The sequence below is a fragment of the Panthera onca genome, chromosome A1 (assembly GCF_046562875.1).
Source record: "Panthera onca isolate mPanOnc1 chromosome A1, mPanOnc1 haplotype 2, whole genome shotgun sequence".
Classification (NCBI taxonomy): domain Eukaryota; kingdom Metazoa; phylum Chordata; class Mammalia; order Carnivora; family Felidae; genus Panthera; species Panthera onca.
Window position 1 is genome coordinate 42,780,640 of NC_138339.1, and position 21,667 is coordinate 42,802,306.

The window sequence follows — 21,667 nt, forward strand, 5'->3', positions numbered from 1 at the left end:
CAAGGGGCGGCTGTCAGGGGCGGTGCTCCGGGGGCGGGGCTATGCCCGGCTACCAATAAGGCAGCGCCTCCTGGAGGCGGGGCTCCCGGAGGCAGGGCATCAACTGAATGCCAAAGGAGCCCAGCCTTCTGGGGGCGGTGCTTCAGGCTTTAGGAGCCGGACGAGAGATGGAGTTACCCGAGCTGGGGTTGACGTTGGAACTAAGACGGAAGCAGGGGCCAAACTGAGGGGTGATACTGGTTTGGGAGCCAGGTTTGAGATTGGGACTGGAGTTGTTCTTACCGGGAGTGTTCTGGCTCAGGATTGCGGCTGAGGTGAGTTGCAACATGGTTGAATTTGAGGATGGGGCTGCCTGGGCCTGGGATGGCAGTTAGGTTTAGAAATCTGGTTGGGGCTGAGGTTCTGGCTAGGCAGAAAGCCTAGGCTGGGATTAGAGTTGGATTTGGGGCTGACATTGTGTTTTGGTTTGGATTTATCCCGGAAATAGGCTCTGGTTGGTACTGAATGAAGCTAGAGCTGTCCTTGAATGTGACTGACAGTACCCCGGGGCTGTGACAGTGTCTAGGTCCGGCTCAGAAAGAGGGTCGGGGCCAAGCCCAAGGCACGCACCAACCACAGTGACATTGATGGACTTTTCATCTCGATGGTCATTCACACTCTCCGATACATTGCAGATGTAGGTCCCTGAATCGCCAAGCTCGGCATTAGGGATGTGCAGGATGGAGCGTATGTGGGAGGGTACATTGAAGAGGAAGTCAGTCACTGGCTCCACCAGCCGCCCACTCTGTAGGGACAGGTGGGGAAAGCCCCCCAAATCAGGCCGCGTCCAAGAAGTTAGGCTGCAAGTCAAGATATCCTTCCCTCCTTGGCCCTTCCTCCAACCCCTGGCCCAGCGTTACCTCCATGCGTGGGTATGTCCATTCAAAGTTGACCACCTCATTTCCGGTCACAATGCACATGATGGTGATGTTCTCACCCTGGCGGACCACAGTCTGCACTGCATTCACTGAGACATTGATGGACGACACTGATGGAGAGAGACTGGCTTAGGGATGAGGAGGCCACCACCAGCCACCAGCACTTCGGCTCGGGGATGGGGTGGGGGTTCCGAGAGAGAGAAGGGATGAATGGTGTAGAAGATTCATTCATTCAACAAATATTTATTAAACATTTCCTATATGCCAAGTACTAGTCTAGGCACTGAGGCTTTAGCAGTAAACACGACAGACAAAATTCCTGTCCTCATGGAGCTGACATTCTAGAAGGGATGAGAGTCTTGAAACCAATGTCCTCTCTGGGCATCTAAGTATAGGAGACATGCATTGAGCACAACCACGCACCAGGCAGCCTCTGTCTTTAATCCTCACAATAATCCCACTAGGCGGGCAGTCACTATTTCCCCCATTTTACAGAGGAAGAAGTAGGCTCGGAGATTGTATGCTTTGTGCAAAGTCACTCAGACGGGAAGCGCACGGCTGGCCTTCAAACCCACCTGGCTCCAAGGCCTGTGCCTTTGCCTGACCCAATGTACAGCCCAGCCCTGCCACTAACACTTCCCGTAACCTCTGAGTGTCAGGTTTTTCCTCTGTAAAATGGGGAAACACCACCTGCCTTCCAAGACTACAGTGAAAATCCAGTGAAAAACGGAATTGCACACTTCGTAAAACTGGAAAGGGCTATACCTCTGCGGAGGGTCATACTTGCCTCTGCTGAGCATCAGGCCAGAAAGGGGGCTCACCCTGGAGACTGTAGACATAGTAGGCTTCAGAATCCACTTCCCTGTCCCCGATGATGGTTTTGCAGACATAGGTCTTGTCCTCGAAGATACCAGAGAAGCCACGTTGGTGGTCATAGGGGATGGGCAGTGGAATATCCACTTTCTTCTCGTGCAGTGTCACCACCAGGCTCGGATCCGTCACTCGGCAGGGAATTGTGATCTCAGATATTTCCGTGAGAAAGATGAACAGGTCCTCGGGGAAGACCGGAAGAAAGCCCATAGTCGGATCTGCCAGGTGTGGAGCCAAGAATGAGGGTCAAGGTGGCTGCTTTTCTGGCTATCCCCTGAATTTCTGTGTGTGACCTTGAGCAGGTGTCTTCCCTTCTCTGGCCCTCAGTCTTCCCATTATAGAATAAGGCTGCTCTCAGAGGTCTCTTCTAGCTTTCACATTTGATACGGTCAGCACCAGGGTGAGAAAGAAAATAAGCCACAAGTCAAAAGGCAGCTAGTACCTGGGGCTTGGAGAATGGGAAAGTTAGGACATGGAGGCCAAAAGAGAGCATACTGGAACCTGCTGAGAATGAAGAGTTCTTGGGAGCCAGGAATGGGGTGGGCTGGCAGGGAGGAGTCAGATATCCAGACCAAGGGGTGGGCGTAAACACAGTCCTGGACTGAGCCAGGCTGGATTCCATGATTTGTCTGCATTTCTAAGCTGGCTGTGCCTCACAGTGTTCACTAAGCACTCTCAGCTTCCCCCAGACACCTGCAGTTGAGAAGTCAGGGAGTGGGCACACAGGCGGGGGCCCTTACCTGGCACAAAGATGTAGAGCCGTTTTCGCTCAGCAGGCTCCGGCCCGAGGGAGTTTTTGTAGGTGCAAAAGTATTCTCCCGTGTCTAGCCCAGTGACATTGGTCAGTGTCAGTGTGCTGGAGAAGGTGCCATCCTGGTTCTTGGCCGTTTTCTGCAGGGGCTTCTGGGACATCCGTTCCCACACCACCGGAGCTGCACCCGAACAGGTCAGAACGAAGGTGCTGGAGATATTGAGGACAAGCTCTGGCTCCGGAGGTGTGATGACCAGGCCCCAGGAGGCCTGTGGTCCCAGCAGCAACAGCAGGGGCAGCAACAGCACCTGGCCTTTGGGAGAAAAGGCATCGATGTCAGGGCACAGGCGCGTCAGCACCTCCCCCCGCGGCTGACCCTGGAGGAGACCATATCTGCACAGTCCTTGAAGAACACACCTCCCTAATCCAACAGAGACTGGAACCCGTGCCTCTGAAGCCTGCTTGTCAAGTGCCTGGTCCCCAGGGACTCCTTCTAGCCTCCTGGCCTCCTGATCTTAGTGTCTCTCCATCCTAAGCCTCAGAGTCCTTCAGCTATGCTGTGTGCAGGCTGTGGGCATGTTCTCCCGAAAGCCTCAGGAAATCCTCGGGAAGCAATTCCCAGGCCTCCAGTTCCTGCATTACTTCCCAGGTCACTTTCTGAGCCCCTTCCCTGCAGCTGCCCCAGCTGCCCGGGTCCCATCCAAAGCCCAGAGGTGGCCTTGCTCGGGGAGGGTGGAGCACAGTAGTTCAGAGTAGGTCAGACTGGGCAGGAGAGACTCAGCAGCTACTGGGAGCCAGAGGGAACTGGGGTGTGAGCGGGAGGGAGGGGCGGTCAGGTGATTGGTTCCCCTCCCCCTGCTGATATCCTCCGGGAAAGTTTCTATAAGCCACGTCCCCCAGACCTATGGGTGCTCAGCCAGCCAGTCAGTCATCCTTCATCCTTGGTAGGCTGTCAGCTGGTCACTGATTGCCAGTGACCATTGATTGACTAGCTGGTCGGCCGCCCAGCCCCTGGAGCACCGACAGCATGTAACAGGCAGCAGTGAGGGAAGGGTGTGCTAGGAGAAGCCCAGCCAGGCCTTGGGAGCTCACAGCCAGTGAGAGATCCAGGCAGGGGAGGGGAGTCCCAGACCGGAAGCAGACCAGCCAGGCTGATACCAATGAGTCCTCAGAAGAGGTGAGAGACGGAGGTGACTGTTAGCAAGTGGGGTGGGGGCAGCTGGTGAGGGGCCATGGGGTATGGAGGACCGAGCAAAGGATTTGAGCTAATGGCTCTGGACAAGCAGGGGTCCACCGAGGTTTCTGAGTTGAGTGGGCAGTAGAAAAAGGCCTCCACTGAGAGCCACAGGAAAGGCAGGAGATTGAGGTTCAAGAGCACGGCAGGGCCCCTGCCTCCCAGGCCCTGGTGCTATCATGCACCACCCTCCCAGGGCCCCCCTGCCCCTTTGACGACAGGAGCTAGCATGGCACTCAGAAGCTGCAGTGTACCTACCTTTGAGGACAGGAACTGGCATGGTGCTCGGGAGCTGCGTGGTGTCCTGCAGAGTTAAACAAGGGTCAGGGCTCAGGGCGAGCCGAGTCATTTCAAAGTCTGACTTAGCACGTGGGTCCTACAGAGTAAACCCCAGCCCCAGTAAACCCAGTCTCCATGTCCATGGGGCTGAAGTCAAAAACCACCCATGTCCCATTACCAAGAGGGCACTCATGCCCAAGGGTCCCCTCCCCCTGCACGGGGCTTGGCCTCGGGGTGCCTGGACCCTGCTTTGGCTCTGCCTCTACCTCTCCAGTGGCCTTGGCTGAACCCAGGCCTCTCTGGGCCTTAGTTTCTCTGTATGTACAGTGGGAGAGGGGACTTGGGCTGGATGGCGTCCAGCACCCTCCAGCTCCAACAGCCAGTCCTCCGGGTGACAGTTCCAATACCAGGCTCTTATCTGCCAGGACAAATATTTGGGAAAGCGTGATGAAAGGCGTGGGGGAGCTGGAGGGGGTAAGCCAGAGCCCAGAGAACTCCCACAGGCTCCACAAGCACAACAGGAAGTGGAGGCGGCTGTGGGAAGGGAAGCGGGGGAGTCAGGACTGCGGAATGTAGGGGGGCACCTCCGTGCCTGGCCCCCTCTACTCAGCCCCAAGCTACACAGGGAGGCCCAGGGGAGAGGGGCCAGGGGGTGGGCCCAGGGGAGGCCCCACTGCACGGCAAGGCTTTGAAGGTCCTTGGAGACTACTGAATTCAAGTCTCCCACCCCCAGTGTCCGGATGGGGAAACTGAGGCTCTGAGAGGGAAAGAAGTTTGTCCAGGGTGACACAGCAGAACTTGTCCGAGAGGGAGACAAAGAGGCCTGGAATGATAGAGGCAGAGAGAGACAAACACAGAGACCAAAGGAGGCAGCGAGAGACAGAGGCAGGAACACAGAGACACAGACTGCATTAGGTGGGTCTTTGCTCGATCCCTGCCCTTGGCAGCCCTATCTGAGGGTCCCAAATAACCACCAGTGGCCAGGCTTACAAGGGTCTGCCCACGGCATCGACAGGAAGGAGGCCAGAAGTGGACAAGATCACAGAGCAAGAAACGTGAGAAGTGACCACATGACCGGGCAACAGGGAGCCTCCTGGTGCTGCGGGGCTGCTGACTTCCCTGAGGGGCTGCCCAGCCAGGTCCTGCTCCTGCGGCCAAGCCTGGCTTGCCCCCACTCCACTCCCCACCTTGGCCCTTTTACTCTCCAATCCAGGGCCAGGGTCCCGGTTTGAGCCCTGGCGCGGCTGCCTCCTGTGCCACTGCTGTCCCTATGTCCTCAGTCTCCAACTCTCAAAGAGGGATGACGGGAAGCTTACCACTCACAGGGCTGCATTGACACATACCGGTGGACCCCAGGCTCCCCTCTGCCCAGCACCCCACGAAGCTCCCTGAGCAGCTCTGCTCTGCCCTTCTTCCTCCTCCTGCCCCTTCAGACTGGCCTGCCTGAGGTTCCCCTCATTTCTCCCCTCTCCTCTCTCCCCACTGTCCCAGACCCGAAGCCCAGCCCTTCCACACACCCCCACTCCCTTGCCTTCTGCCCCAGCCCCTCCAGCTGGATGCCAGGCCTCCTCCTGCAGGAGGGAGCCGGGCCGTGGCAGAGCCAGCAGCCCCCACGGAGGCCCATCTGCCCCTCGGTGGGTGCCCCTCTGGCTCCCCCCTTCCTGCCCGAGATCTCAGCCAAAGAAAATCATTAGCAGCCCAGGCTGGGGGAGGGGGTCATTTCAGCCTCCCTGCCCCTCCCCTCGCAGCCTCCCTGGCTGGCCACACTGTTTATTATTCTAAAGGAGGAATTTGGTCGGCTGGCCTGGAGATGGGAGGTCACTGTAACCAGGCCTGGCCTGGCTCTGGAAGGCTGGGCCATGCCGGCTGGGCCCCCAGTTCCCCTGACCCTGGCTCCTCTCCTGCTGGGCCTCGGGCTGGGGGCAGCTTAGAGTCTTTGAGACTCTAATCCATGAGGGGCCTTCTCAAACAGGCTGTGGCCCAGAGAGGGACAGAATCATGACCTAGTCACACGGCAAAAAAGCAGAATCAGGCTAGGGATAGGATAGGCCGGTCAAAAGAGCTCAGAGCGAGTATAGATGCCCCGGGATCTTGGACTGACTTCTCTCTTTAGGCAATGAGCATTTTGGCTCTAGTCACAAGGGACCGCAGACTCGCTGGGAGACTCAGCAAGTCCCCTGCCTTCTCTGGGACTCAGTTTCCCTATGAATATAGGGAGAGGTTCAGATGGGTCAACTCAAAGAGCTATCCTGTTCTAAAACTGCTTTTTTGACTGGCCAGGGAGAAGGTTCTAGTCACTATTATTCCTGCTGGGGTGGTTTAGGGAGGTGAGGGCTGATGAGAAGGAGGGGGCTACATTAGTGAGGCTGGAGTCACGTGAGAATCCATAACCCATCTCATTCTGTGGATTGAATTTCCCTGACCATTTGGTCACAGACATGCCGTGTGGACTCTGACAAGTTGTTTCCCTCTCTGGGTCTTACTTTTCCCATCTCTACAATTGGGAGTTAGACGGTCTTTCAGGGGACTTTGAGACAAGTAAGCTGGTGATACGGAAACCCCAGAGGTGGCATGGACAGCAAGCCAGAGGAGGACGGGGAAAAACCAGAGTGGAGTTTGGTGGCACCCAGACCTAAGCTCCCAGGCCATCTTTAGATGACTCCCTGACAGGCCCAGTTATCTACCTAATGCCGACGGACCTCTGTGCTTCCCAGAGGCTGCTGTGGTTCCAGCCAACCCCAGAGAGGTCCAGGCAGCTGATGTGGAGGTTAGGGGCTTTCCTGTGACAACTCCCTCTTCTTTAGGGGGAGGGCTGCAATCCAGGAAGGAGCCACCTGGGACAAGGTGGATGTCACAGTCAGGAAGCAGGCACCCTCCGACCTGCCATACTGTCCTGCCTGGGGAGGCCCCTGAAACAGAGAAGGAGGAGACTCTCAGGGATCCCCCCTCTGCCCATGAGGAGAGTGCTGAGGACCAAGAAGGCCTCACGATTCCTCTTATTTTGGCCCGATTAGGGGGACAGAGGTCAGTCCCAAGATGCAATAATTGCCCAGCTCCTCACAGTGAATCAAGGACCTCAAGTCCAGGGGAGCAAGCGTGCTTGGGGATCCCTCGTGAGCCCAGCCTTCCCTCCTCCTGGCTCTTCTGAGTCTCCACTCCTTTCCCACCACCTTAATCTAAATAAATCCAGTCCCTCTTGGCCACATCCGCCAGCAGCAGCTTCCCTCCCTCGGGGTCCCGAGACTCCCACGACACAGGGAGGCCAGGGAGGAGGGCCTCTGCGGCTGCCAGGGAGGGAGGCTTGCATACGGTGAGCGTGGACGCACACGCACACACCCCCGCCTGCACATTCACTCGCACGCTGCTCCGAAACACATCTGTGTGCAGCGGGCCATGTGTGTGCCCAGCCCCCACGCAGGCACTCAACATGTGCCTGCCCACGCAAGCCCCGCGTGCACACACTCCCCTCCCTCCCCGTGCCCAGCACACGTGCGCACGGCACAGACTGCTGCCTGCATGCCTCCCACACGCCCATGGGAGCGTGCACGTGTGCAGAGCTGTGTGCACACGATATGCACAGAGCGTGTGCATGCAGGCCCAGACACACCTGAACACACATCCACGACACCGAACACAAGCCAGTGCATGTTCTACATTTCCTGTACCAGTGGCCGTTCTGAGCACTTAGCCTCTTTCGACTTTACTTGCTCCTCAGCCAACTCTGGGAGGTGGATACAAGGATGATTCCTGTTTTCGATGGGGACACTGAGGCAGGGAGCACTTGGCGAACTTGCCCAGGAATGCAGAGCAGAGACTGAACTCTCTCTACACCACCACCTTCTCCGCTTACTTGGTTTGGGCTGGGGAGAGGGTGGAGAGAGACAGATGGCAATGAGACTTGTTTAGCCGAGAAACCACAGGACTTGGTGATAGGTGCCGGGGCGCTGGAGCGAGAGTAGCTCAAATGAGCCCCCACTCCTGTTTTGGACTTGGAATATTGGGGGCCAGGAGCGTGTGTGTCCTGGGGGCACAATGCCATTTTCTGAGATGAGAATGGGGCAGAGGGGCAGGGCTGGGAACTGCCACCCAGCTAGCTGCTTTAGGGTTTGGAGGGGCTGGGGGCACCTGAGTGGAAAGAGGCCCCCTCAGTCTGGCAGCAGGGGACAGGCCGGGCACAAATAGCAGCGAGATGGGGATGGGGGGGGAAGGCATGCTGCGGGGAGGAGGGGGTCGTTGGGGCAGGCAGTCCCGGGCAGGCCGGGGATGCTCTGAATAAACAAGATGCCAGAGGGAGGAGGAGGCCTAGCCATGGAGTCTCGGGGTTAGAGTCATGGAATCTCAGAGCTCCATGGCCCTCGGGGATTATGTATCCAATCCAACCCTCTTCCTGTGCCCACTGTACAGGTGAGGAAACTGAGGCTGAGAAAGAACTGGGACAGGTCCCAGTGTTTTGACCTAGGCAAGCTCAGGTCCCTGGCTCTGATGTGAGGCTGGGGGCTCGAGGCCCGGGGGCTCAGACTATCTCTGTCCCCACAGAACGCCCCCTGCCCTGCCATACATAAAGCTTTATATCAAAGTCACTTTCCCTGTGCTGTCCCAGCCAGGCAGGGAACGGGGACTGAGACTCCCAGGAGATGGCTTACTAAGTTGCAGGCAGAAGCGGGACAGCGGCTCGAGTGGCCCGCTGGGAGCCTCGTCCTCTCTTCTATACACCTCTCTCCACTCTGCGTCCCCTGGGACAAACTGGCACAGATCCCTGGCTGGGGAATAAGGGGATGTGGGTCCTCGGCCCAGCTCTGTCACCCACCTGCAAGGTAGTCCTGCCCCTTTCTGAGCCTTGGCTTCCCCGTGTGCACAGAGGGTGGGCAGGGCTGTCCTGGATGCCCCTTCCAGAGCTGCCATGCTGTGGCCGTCGGGACCCTGCTCCGGAAGGCGGCTGGGCTGGGCTGGAACGCTGGGGTGGGGGTGGGGTGCCGGGGAGGGGCCCTGGCCTGGATGTCATGACTCAGCTCAGAGAAGGCAGCCAGCTTCGGGCCTGGGAGTGTGTGGGGGCAAGAGGCATCTGGAGCCAGGGACTGAGCCCTCCTGCCAGCAGCTGGGAGGGCACGTGAGTGAGGGCCACACCGGCTGGACCTGGCAGACTGTGGTCCGTGTGGCCTCAACCCAAGTGAGCTGAGGCCTACGTGCACTCCCGCGGCGTGGGTGGGAGCCAGGGAGGACTGCAGGGTCCGCTGGGCAGGGACACAGTTACAGGTCGGGGGGGTAGAAGCCCGGGAAGGGGCTCCCATCTGCCACCCTCAACCCTATGCCTCACTTCTGTCTGTTCGTAAAGGTTCAGCGCTCCACCTCTACACGATGACTCCCCCCACAAGCCTCAGGATCACATCAAGGCCAGAGAGGGTGACCAACCTGGCCCAAATCACACAGCGATGCAGCTTGGTCATCCAGGCTCTACTCTGCCACGCTGCTTCTAGACCCAGAGGACCTTCAATGTTTTCAGGTACCTATGAGGTCCCCCAAACAAAGCAGCAGCAGTCGGCTCAGTTGGAGGCTGGCCTGGGCGCTCGTTGTTCTGGAAGTCCAAGTGGGTGGAATTAACCGTGCCAGTTCCATGGACTGTTACTCTGTCGCTTCTGTCGGTCCTGCTGCACCTCCCCGCTTCTGTCTCCTCACCGCCAGTCTGTCCCCTCCCTCCTGTTCTCACACCCCAACCAAAGGAAACTTTCTGCCCCTAGGAAGGGGCTGGCTTCTTAACTCTGCCTTTAAGAACCTTGGTGCCCTGGCCCGGCCCTGCCGACAGCTCATCATGACTGACACAGGGAGGCTGATGCCCTCCCAGCTCCCCAGGGCCCGAGCGAGGCCCCCACACTCGTCACTCACTCTGTGTTCCTCGCCCCAGGAGGCCTCCCCGGGGACACAATGGAAAGAAATGACCTATTTTCTGGAAGTTCAAAATAAAACGAAACATCTGTCTGGATCAGAGCCAGGCTGATAAAGAACGGACCGATCCCCCCCCAGCCCCAGCCCCCCCTTCTGCCACACACCCCCTCACCCGCCAGAGTGCGAGTGCTTGGGGGTGGGGGATACTGCAGGCCCAGCTACTTGGAACAGTTCGTGGGAAAGCGCTCAGTGTGTGCTTCACGGCCACTGGGGGCCCAGGGGAGGGGGCCTGGGTCCTCACACAGGCTGGGAACCAGCCTGAGAAGGAGGTCAGTGAGGGAGGGAGGCTTCTACATGCTCCCGTCCACCGGCCTGCCTGCCGAGCAAACACTTCCTGCCTCCTCCGGCGCCTCTCTGGCCTCCCTGCTTGTCCCCCACGGCTGCCCACCCCCACCCCCGGGGCCATATGGCCTGGCTCTACCCAGGCCCAGTGGGCTCCTGGACCAGAGTCCTATGGATCCCATCTGGACCCCCTAGAGCGCCTACAGAATGGAACAAGGGCTTAGAAGGCACTGAAAGTAACAAGAGTAATAATAGCTACCTCTGATTTAGTTTGTATCCAATGCCTGGGCTAAGCCGTTGATGTGAATGATCTCAGAAGAATCCGTGATCTCTGTGTTGCCTCTCCCATTTTACGGAGGAGAAAAGCAAGGCACAGAGAGGTTAAATCATTTGCCCAAGGTCACAGAGCTTGCCGGCAGGGGAGCCAGTGCTCAGTCCTGGGCGGACTGACCCCAGAGCGCCCAGGCTCAATGCCCACGTGACAGCCTCTCAAAGGCAGGAGGTAAAGACGACAAGCCCTTGCCTGGCACACAGCATGGCCTCAAATGAGCCACCCGCCTTGGTCTTTCGCCCTCTGCTTCCCGACCTCGCCTTTCAGTGCAGGCCCTCCTTGTAGCAGGGTGAGCCTGAAGCTGAAAAACAGGGTAGGAGACAGGCAGAGAGCCCCACAACCTGGGGGCTGGAAGGGGCCATAAATACTCCCTATTTGCGTCCCTCCCACCCCCCCACCCCCCGCCAACAGGCTGTGTGGTGCCCAGTGACCAGCGTCTCACCACCTCATCCATAACCCATTCCACTCTTGGAGGGCTCGGGATCCTCAGAGGTCCGGCTAGTCAGAATTTTTCATAACATGGGGGGTTTTGTTCTGTCCTCACAACAATGCTGAGAGAGGGTTATAATCGTGCTTTCTGTTTCATGACGAGGAAACTGAGTCTCAGAGAGGTCTAGTGACTTACCCAGGCTGACACAGCCAGTAAGCCACGAAGCGGGGACGCAAACTCAGGCTTGTCTGACTCCAAACCTGGAGGCTCAATTGCCACGAGAGCTGGCCTGTCTCCCACCCAGAAACAGGTCTGTCCACGGAGGAACAGTCCGCAGTGAGTTTACCCTAATGGGGTCCGTACAGAATGTAGGCTCCCAATGACCGAAGGATCCTGAGGTCGGAGCCCTGTCCCTCCCTCGCTGAGGTGCAGAGTGAGTGGGGGTGAGTCCCAGCTCGCCCAGCAATTTGAAAGTCAAGCTGGGGATAGAGCTCAGAACCTTCCTGCAACTTCACCGCAGAGCCTGCCGGAGAGCGCATGGGTGAGGAGAGGAGTCCTTGCTGAGGACAGCCTGGCTCTGGCCAGGACAGCCACTGCCTTGAGGCCCGTCCCGAGTATCAGTGAGGCGAGGTGTGTGGCCGGCTCTGCCACAGGCCCGCTGTGCTCAGGGTCCAGGCCTGCCCCTGCAGGGGCCCCAGCACCTCTGCAGCTGCAGAGTTCCGGGCCTTCACCATCCCTCACTGCCCTCCCTGCACCACCCCCCCCCCCCGCCCCCCAGAGCCTCATCTCTGGCCGGTGCCATGGCAACAGAGAGCCCAGGTCCTGGCAGCCAAAGGAGCCCCTGAGAGGGGTCCCAGGCTGAGGCTGGGGAGGCGGTGGGGGTGGGGGGGGTGCGGCGGTCGGAGACAAGCAAACCTTCTGTTCCCCGGGCTGCTGCCAGCCCCGGATCAGCCCTGGGCTGGGGTGGGGGCCACAAATAGAATGGGTCCTCAGAGCCAAGTGGGCAGGGGGCAGGCAGGCCTCAGGCCGTTTGTCCTGACCCACCAGCACGTGGCCTGCCCCCGCCAGCCCAGAGCCCAAGCCCACAGGCAGGCCGAGGGAGCTAGCGAAGAGCAACCCTGCCATTAATTGGAGCCAATGTGGGGCATTGAGATTCCCCTCAGGGGCGGCAGAGCCAGAGGGGAGAAAACTCCCACATTTCACTTCCCTCTCCCTTTCTCAGCGTCTCTCTCTCTCTCTCTCTCTCACCCCTTCCTCCGGTCCCGCACCCCGCTTCTCCCCCAGACTGTTAGTCCGCTTCTCTGGGCCTCAGCGTTCCCATCTGGAAGTCGGGGCTCGTCACCGAGCTGTGGAGGCCATTGAATGAGTTCATACAAGGAAAATGCTTAGAACAGGGCCTGGCACACAGCCAGTCAGTGGCCTCGTTCTGCTTCACTCACGGGAGAGTAACTCACTCACTCACTCGCTCGCTCACTCGCCCAGGCCCCCTGGCCAGGCTCGTCAGCCAAGGATTGCACGTGACAAATGAGAAGGTAGGAAAGCCCCTTCCAGAAGGGCTCCTTAGGAAGGGGCAGCTGCTGTTGTGATTGGCATTGCCAGCAGGCTCAGCCAGGGTGGGGGCGGGGTGTCTCCTAGCATAGTCAGGGATTTCAAGGCCCACCCAGGACCACAACCCAAGTGCAATGACTCCTGTCCCCTGTCTGCCAACCACTTCCTTCCTGGACCTTTGTCTTAATCCCTTCATTTGATTCCCCCACAAATGAGGAAACACACCTAATAAGTTTTTCAGAGGCCTCTAGATTCCTTTTTGGTTTTTTTCCCCAATGTTTATTTTTGAGAGAGAGAGAGAGAGTTGGGGAGGGGCAGAGAGACACAGAGAGAGAGAGAGAGAGAGAGAGAGAGAGAGAGACAGAATTGAAGCAGGCTCCAGGCTCCAAGCTGTCAGCACTGACACGGGGCTCGAACTCACGAACCACGAGATCATGACCTGAGCTGAAGTCGGACGCTTAACTGACTGAGCCACCCAGGCGCCCTGAGCCTCCAAATTCCTAATTCAGAATTAGGCTTTACAGTAGATGCTTAATAGATGCCTACACAGCGTAAGGGATCAAATGGCCTTGTAGGGTCAGCCCTTCTGGTCTTCAAGCCTCAGCTGTCCCCTAACACCTCGGGGTTCGCTAAGCTGGGGAGCTGGGACGGGCAATCGATGTGGACTCTTTCCCTCCTGGGTGCTAATGGGACCAGCTGGCGAGAGGGCAAAAGGAGACCCTGATGCCACCCAGGGCATGGAAAGCACATGGAGCCCAGCCGGACCAGGTATAGCAGTTCCATTCTGAAGCCACTTAATCCAGGTCCAAGTTCCAGGCCGGCTGTACCACCTTGTAACTGTGTGACCTTTCTGACTTTCACTTTCTTGAGTCCCAGCCTCCCGGAAAATGACAGAAGAGACTTCCTTTTCCATTGCTGGGAGGGGTAAGATGATGACGAAAAGCACCTGTCACATAATAGGTGCTCAGTCAATGGCAACAATTATGAATATGTGATTATTTCAGTGGGAAGGAGGTGGCCTCCAGCTCGGCCTCCAGGGTTTAGTGGGGTTCTTTGGTGGGTGATGCCAGGGAAGGACATTCCACAGCGGCTCTGCATGCGAAATGGGAGATCTCGGGGCACCTGGGAAAATAGCAGGAAGAAAACTTCTAGGTCAGAAATCAGGGCTCTTTAGCAAAGAGGTAGGTGATGGGCAGGGAAGGAGTGCAGAGGTTACTTTGGGAAAGTTTGGGGGTTCCGGGTGAGGATTTAGGCTTTGCCCTGCAGGCATGAGGAAGCCAACCTTTCAGGGCATTGGTAGTGGGGAAGGGGGCGGCTGGCTGCTGGCTGGACAGCAATACAGCCCAACTCCAAGCACTGTGGGAGGAGGGGCTCCTCAGATGGGAATGACAGGAGCAGGTTAGCATCAGTGGGAGGGCATGGATTAGAATGGGGACAGTGGAGGCAGAGACGCCAGTTTCGGACATGAAGCCATCTCAAACCCTGCCTAAACCCCCTGGAAGAACCAGCTATATAATTTGTGGGGCCCCTTGTTACAATATTAACAATTTCAAGTGTGGGGCCCCCGCGAAGCATGGAGGCCTCTGTGACTGCCCATGGCGAATGCACATGAGGTCATCCCTGCTCCCTGGACTAAAGGGGAGGCCAACTGTCCAGCCAGCCAGCTGCCCGTCTGTTTTATTCATCTCTCCATGCATTTATCTATCACTGTTTCACTACCCATTCAGCAGACAGGCCCCAGCCTGGGAACCTATAAGGGCACAAATACAGGTAAGAGGGGAGAAGCCCACGGTCTGCTGGGTCAGATGTGAGCCTTTCCCTTCAAGCCCGGTGCCCTGAGCTAGGGCTGTGACAGGTTTGTAAAGCGGAGCCTTGCCCTGTGCATTGACCCTGGAATCCCCCCACCCACCCAACTTCGGCTCAGTCTCAGGAGTGGAGAAGCTAGCAGGCCACAGTCTTTCAGTTCTACTTCTCAAGAAGGAAGGCTACCAGGGCAGCAACAAGGATTTGAAACAGCCACAGAAGCCTGGCAGAGGCTAAGGGCAAAGCGGGATGGAGCTTCTGGGGTCACTGAGCTGCTCCCTCGGCCTCCCCTTCGTGTGTATAAAAGGAATTTATGGCCAGAATGGAGAAGTGATATGATCAAAGCTCCATGGTCCACAAAACTACCCTGGGGGAGGGAGAGGGGGAGGGGGAGGGGGGGGTCCCACCCCTCATGGAAATGACACTTCCTCTTTAGCCCAAACTCTGCCCTGTGACCTCACACCGGGGAGGACTGGGGCTGAGTGAGCCTTGGATGACAGACGTGGATGGAGAAGCCACAGCACATGCCCAGCTCAGTGGTCCCGGGTTCAGTGCTATCACGGATGATCTGTACGACTTGAGCTACCTCCCTCCCCTTCTCTGGACCTCAGTTTCCCACCCATAGAATAAGCAAGTTGGACCAGGTAACCCCCAGAGTCCTTTTCATCTCTGACCTTCAAGAACGGACTCCCTGGCCCTGCTGCCCCCACTTCCTAAAGTACAACCGTCTCCATCATCGGGCGGAGAAGCTGGTACCTCCTGCAGATGAAAGGTTTTGGGGCACCTGAGACATCAAATAGCTCTGATCTGAAGCAAGGAGAAGAGATGGCATATGGCATTAATGCAGCTAAAGCAAAATACACTTTGATTTTCAGCCTCCTGCACTAGGCTGGGGGCAGGGTGCCCCAGAAAGCATCTGGGAAGGGGGGTTCCTGGGGCAAGGGCCTGGGGCTTCAGGAAGCCCTTTTGCCTGTGGGCTCTGAGTCTGAAATCTTGGGAGATTTCGATCTTAAGTGTGAGAGTCGCCTTAAGACCCTCACACTTGAAGCAACAACTGTGTCGATTCCACACCCACGCCCACCCAGAGGTGGGGCGTGGGTCCCCACACCATTCCCTTGCCTCGGGACCCCATCATTGCTCCAACCATCACTGGGCCAAAGCCCTTCTTCCTCTTGAAATCAGAGCATATGAGATTCGAAACATCAGCACTGGAAGGGGCCTAAAGGGTCACAGCATCCACACATCCACACCCCAACATGCACACCTCCCTACCCTCCTTCCTCTGTATCCCAGGAAAACAGGCTCTGCGGGCACACACCCTCAGAGCTCCCTGAGAGACCAAGTGCGTTAACAGGCTGCTCTAACTATAGAAAGTTCCCCCTCTTTATTGCAGGTTACAGTTTTCCATTAGTGGTCATCGATCCTGACCTCTTTCTGTAACGGATGGAGAAAGGGTAAGAAAAACCCCTTTCATTGTGAAGTTAAATATGCATGATGCCTGAGTACACAACAGAGCTTGTGTGGCTGCCAATCCGGGCTGGCGTGGCTTGGAATCCTGGAATTGTTCGGGGCCTGGAAGGAGCTCAGAGATCATCTTGTTCAGCCTCCTGGTCTCACAGATGGGAAAACTGAGGCCCAGAGAAGGACTGACTCACCCGCGGTCACACAGAATGTGTTCCAGGGTCTGATGACCACCTCTGGAACTCTGAGGGGCCTCCGCAGCTGCGGCACATTCTCGGAGTTTGTGCTGCATCCCCAGGGGTGGCCTGTGCCCCACCCAGCCTCTCATCCTGCGCTCTGGAGTCACAAACACCCGGATGCAAATCCCAGTTCTATGGCTTCCTAGCTGTGGGACGTTGGGCAACTGACTTAACCTCTCTGGGCAGTTCCTTGTATAAAACAGAGAGGGTTTCTATCTACGCCTGGAGGTTGCTGTGATGATTATATTAGTTTGGCAAATATTTATTAAGTGCTTTCTGAATGCTGGGCCTGTTCAAAGCCCCAAGGAACCCAGCAGTGAACTTCACAGTAATGGATGGGAGGCACAACAGAACCACTCAGGAATCGGTGTCCCTGTTATATCACCCTGCCCACTCTACTTCCCAGCTGAGGTGCTATGAACTCTGCCCTGGGGGGGGGGGGGGTGTGTGGGAAGGGCAGGAAGGCCTACGGAAAGCAGTGGAGGAAGATCTCCCCCCATTCCAAGGGCCCCCTGCCTACAGCGTTCTGAAACATGCATGAAGAAGTAAGGTGGGCATGAAGGGCATTTCAGGGAAGTCTAGGGGACCCTCTCATTCCTTCCGCCCTCCCCACCACACTCAGTAGCCCATCCCAAGCAAGGCACAAGTCCCCTCCTTCAGTCCTGAAGGCAGCTGGTTTCAGAACCAGCCTGTGCCTGGAAGATGGAACTGGGCCTTTAGAATCCCCACGGTATCCAAGCCCCTTCTGTGGGCATTGCCTTTTGTGGATCGCAGACGGCTTTCATCGCCAAGTCCTGTGCAGGAGGCAGAGAGAGCAGCGACCCTCTCTTAGCCAATGGCATTAGGTCCAGCCCTGTAAAGTGCAAGCGCCTTACCTATGTTATACTCACACGGCCTACATACCTCCCTGCTGCTCACAGAGGAGGGGACTGATGCCCAATCAGACACAGGGTCACCCGGCCAGCCAGGAGCCAACTAGGGATTGATGCACAGTCATCTGATGCCCAAACCTGACGTCATTTACGCATGGTGCCCACTGCCTTCGAGATGTGGATGCAGCCCGGAAAAAGGACATGGGGACCCGAAGTTGGCCACACAGTGGACTTGAGTTGGGCCAGGACAAACGCCAGGTCTCCTGACTCTGAATCTACGGTGCTTTCCGCTGTCCCACATCTGTGGGCAATTACAAGTCTCAGCTTTTCTTCCCACAGAGGAGGGAGGGCTGCCTGATCACCCCTGAAGGGAAGGTGCTGACCAGATGGTCTCCTTCCTCACTTAGGGCCAGGCGAGGCTCCTGGCGGACCTGGGAGCAGGTGGGGCCTGAAGCTGAACTTAACCGCCGCAGAAGGTGCCGGAGCCAGGAGCAGCCTATGTGGGAGGATGGAGCCTGTCTTCCTTCTGACCTGGGGCTCCCCGGGTAGCAAAGGGTTACGTCTTTGCTTTCAAGCAGACACGGGTGAAGTACCAACTCTATTAACTGTGTGACACTGGGAAAGTCACATAGCCTCTCTGGTTCTTGGTTTCCTTGTCTGCAAAATAGGGGTAACAACAATACCAATTCCCAAGACCTGGTAGGTGAGGTCCCAGGCTCTGGGCCTGGCACAGGGCAAGCCCTCCTTGACAGTGACCAACACGATCCTCATCCTGGAGCACTGCAGGTTTAGGGCGTCTTGCATGGAGGCAGGGGAGGACTGTGTGACTTCAGATATCTCACTAGAGGCCTCTGTGCCCTCTGGGATTGCAGAGGCAGGCAGGGACACTCCTCCCTGTCTGACATAGAAAAATGCAGTCTGGAGGAACTACATGATGCTCTGGAAGGTCACCGGAGGGAAGGCCGGGGCCTGGTTCTGGTCTCACATTTGGGAACAGGAGGTATTCGGCGGAGCCCCTCCTCCCTTCCCCGGCACGTTTTCTCGTTTTCTCGGTTCCACTGACCGCCGGCAGATGCTGGGGACAGAACACAGAGCACAAACAGGAAGAGAAGGCCAAGCAACAAGGCAAAAGGGCATGACAAACACTTGGAAGACTGGAAGAACCTCGGAAGACTGCCTGGAAGAGGTGAAGTAGGCAAGGTCCTTGAAAGAAAATGGAGGGGATGAGGAAGTGCATTCTCATAGGCAGGATTGTGCTTACTCCTCCTGAGAACCCTGGGATCTGACTGACAACAAAGCCCAGGTTTGGAGAAATGAGGCAGGGAGCCTGTTATCTCCCGGAGCTCTGCCACTTAGTAGCAGCGTGATACAGTTTTGTAGCTGCTGTGAACCTCACACGTACAACCTACATAAAATCCGTCCCTGCCTCTGGAGCTGCTGGTGAGTTCCGTGAGATCATGCTCATAAAGCTCTCCACGCGGTCCTGGCATGCAGTTAAGTGTCAATGACAGCTACTATTAGGAGTTGGGGCTTTCTATAGGGGAGAATCAAAGAAGGAATCGTGATCAGATTCATGTTTTAGGATGGAGTGAAAGCAGCATCCGGAAAGAGGGAGACAGCAAGGCGGCCTGAGCAGCTGCCTGAGTCCAGAGGGAAGGGCCCAGCGACTGACCCCCTTCTTCACAGAGGGGCCCCCACATCTGACGGCCGGTCCCAGACCCCCAGCCCCACAGCCCCAGCTGCGTGACCGCTAGCCTTGCCACAGCCCCCTTGCCTTCGCACTTTCCCAGCCACTGGGGGTTTGGAAGGACATCTTAGGAATCTGGAAAATTTGCAAATCCATTTAAATCCGAAGAGGTTGCCTGGCGGCCGGCTGGCCTGGAGCCAGATGGATTCTTAAGGACAAGGCTTGGGCCCAGAGACAGGGGCCATGGCTCTGAGGTCCCCTATCCGTGTACCCTGCTTGCCACCTCCCAATGCCCCTCTCAAGTTCCTTCCAGCTCTCCCCAGCCCCGTCAGGCAGTGCTACGTTTTGGAGGCCCTCCGTTGGCACCCAGAAACCTCTGGGGTTCATTTGATGAAGGCAGGGGGCAGCAGGGCTATGGAGACTGAGACCGCCCACCCCAGAAGCAGCCTGAGCAGGAGAGGAGAGAACTAGCTCCTCCAGCCCTGACGTGGCCCACAGCCTCCCGGCCTCCTCCCATCTGGTTTTGTTAAAAATATTTTCCATTTTTTGACCTACCCAAGAAGGCACAGGCTGGCGCAAGGGGACAGGACAAGGGGTTGGGAATCCCCCCTTCTCCCAGCACTTACCTTGCTGCTGATGCCTGCGGGTGTGGGCACAGTCCTGAGCTTTGGGCTGTCACCCCCTCCAGGAAGTCCTCCTCACTGGCCTCTCATTAACAGAGAGACTTTGCTGGACCCCAAATGGGGCAAGCGCTGGGTAGGAGAGCAGGGAGGACAGCTGCAGTCTCTGGGAGCCTCAGGAGAACGGAGGGGAGTAGGGGGCTGCAGGGATGAGGAGTGGCCTCAATCCCAAAGCATCCTGCGGGAGGAGCAGGGTTGCCAGGAGGGGCCGCCCTGGGTCTGGCCGTCGGTGTTGCGGGGCACAGCCGCTGGTCAGAGGGTGGCCAGCTCTCTCCTTGCCGTCCTCCTTCTCTCTGCCTCCAACTTGTTCACAGAGGGATCCTGCGTCCCAGACGGGATGGGCAGGGACTGCGGGCGCTGGCAGCCCCAGGAGCTCACACTACTGTGGGCTTCCCTGCCCCTCCCCCACTTTGGGGGAAAGGCTGAAGGGCCGCCTCTGATTGGCTCAGCTCGGAGAAGGGGGGCGAGGGGGCGGGGAAGGTGGACGCGTGTGTCTGTTTTCAATTTCAGTTTCTTCCCCCTCTCTTTCTTTTCCCCCAAGTTTCTTGTTTTTCTTCCTCGTTTCCCTCTGCTTGCTCCCTCCGTCGCCTGCTCTCTCAGGATGTGAGGGGATGTTTAGAAATTCCGCAGCCCACGCCAACCGCTGAGTCACTTTTATTAAAAAGTGGCCTGGCCCCACTTGCCTGATGCCTTGCCGTGGTACCTGGGACCGAGTCCTCCCTCCGTGCCTCAGTTTCCCCATCTATAAAGGCAACTCCGATAAGTTACATGATTGATTCAGTCAACATCCATTTATTGAAAAGGCGTGTTGACGGGGCACCTGGGTGGCTCAGTGGGTTGAGTATCCCGCTTCGACTTCGGCTCAGGTCATGATCTCCCGGTTGGGGAGTTCGAGCCCCATATCGGGCTCGCTGATGTCAGCCTGTCAGCGCACAGAGCACACTTCGGATCCTCTGTCCCCCTCTCTGTGCCACTCCCCTACTTGTGCTCTCCCCAAAATAAATAAATATTTTTTAAAAAAAAAAGCAAGTTGAGCACCAACTATGTGCCAGATACCATGCTGGGTGCTGGGAATGCGGTAGTGAGTAAGACACAGTCTCTGACTTCGGGGTGGCCCAGGCTAGTGGGAGAGACAGGGATGTACAGTCAGGTACCCCAAAGAAGGGCAAGGGCGCTGAGAGCGCATTTAGAGGGGTAGCTAACTGAGGCTTTTTACGATCAGTCACTTTTCAGAAGAAGAAACCCAAGACCCAAGTGTGAATTGGTGCAGAGGCAAAGAGACCTGCCCAGCGTCACCCAGTACAGCTCAGAGTTCCAAACGTATCACTTCTTGTCATCTCGCAGCCCCTGGAGTACCAGGAAAGGATTATTTCTCCACCTTATAGACGATGAAATGGAAGTCCGGAGAAGTGAAATGAGCTTCCTGAGCTCACACAGCAATGGCAGAACTAGGGCGGAATCAGGCCTCCTGGGTTACATGGTGAAACAGACACGGGCAATCTGACCCCAATGGAAGACCCACACCGCAGTGCAGACTGGGCCTCCCATCCTGCCTCCTTCCTCTGTTATCCCTTTCCCTGCCTCTCATGCAGTCAACAGGCATTTTCGAGTACCTGCTCATGTTCCATGTCCAGCTTCTTGCCCTCCCTTCCCTACTAGGGTCTGCCAAGGCCCCTCCAAAACCTGGGTGGATCTCTGGATCTCTGGCTCCCCCTACTTAGTCCACCCTCATTTCCTCAGACCACAAGACGTCTCTAGTCACAGACTCCTGGCTCTTAGATGCCCGAGGACATCATTTTAAAGGGCTTTAGGGGGGGCGACTGGGTGGCTTAGTCAGCTGAGCGTCCAACTCTTGATTTCAGCTCAGGTCATGATCTCGTGGTTCGTGGACTCCAGCCCCACATGTGTCATCACGGAGCCTGCTTGGGATTCTCTCTCCTCCTCTCTCTGCCCCTCCTCCCCTGCTCACTTGCTCTCTCTCTCTCAAAATAAATACATAAAAATTGCTTAAAAGTTAAAAAAATAAAAATTAAAGAGTTTAGGGAGTTTAGTTGAGTCATCCTCTGCCCCAACACTGTATACATTGGGGAAACTAAGTCCCAAAAGGGGAAAAGAAAGGTGTCCCGGGTCGGGTCACACAGGTAGAGTCTGACTCTGCCCGGGGCTCCTTCCTTCCTACTCTCCGCACCTCTGTCTACCCCCTTCTTCTGGGGTCCTCTCTTCATGGGGCAGGAGTGTTTGCCCAAGCTGGGATTTCATGCCAACCACAATAGCATATCTTGAGGTCATTTCTTGGTCTTATCTAAGTGGAGATTGCCCAACATCTGAGCATCTGGGCTGGGC

General features: G+C 56.9%; 1 protein-coding gene and 1 long non-coding RNA gene across 4 annotated transcripts in view; one reads left to right on the forward strand and one right to left on the reverse strand.

Annotated features, from left to right (window-relative positions):
- PDGFRB (platelet derived growth factor receptor beta) overlaps nt 1–19,712 on the reverse strand; it is a 37,577-nt gene extending 17,865 nt beyond the window's left edge. The window contains exons 1-7 of one of the 3 annotated variants that reach the window (XM_060634685.3): nt 19,271–19,712; nt 6,736–6,960; nt 4,031–4,076; nt 2,528–2,851; nt 1,739–2,005; nt 900–1,027; nt 610–784 (exon numbers count right to left, since the gene is read on the reverse strand). In XM_060634685.3, the coding sequence (XP_060490668.1) occupies nt 610–784; nt 900–1,027; nt 1,739–2,005; nt 2,528–2,851; nt 4,031–4,052 (916 nt within the window). In that variant the 5' untranslated portion in view covers nt 4,053–4,076; nt 6,736–6,960; nt 19,271–19,712. Of the gene's footprint in view, nt 1–609; nt 785–899; nt 1,028–1,704; nt 2,006–2,527; nt 2,852–4,030; nt 4,077–6,735; nt 6,961–19,270 lie in introns of those variants that run through there. The other 2 variants (XM_060634684.3, XM_060634686.2) reach the window with 2 other exon arrangements.
- On the forward strand, nt 4–10,028 carry LOC132680840 (uncharacterized). Its single transcript, XR_009610733.2, has 2 exons — nt 4–314; nt 9,384–10,028. It is a non-coding gene; the product is annotated as an uncharacterized LOC132680840 (long non-coding RNA).
- Nucleotides 19,713–21,667: the final 1,955 nt, after the last annotated feature.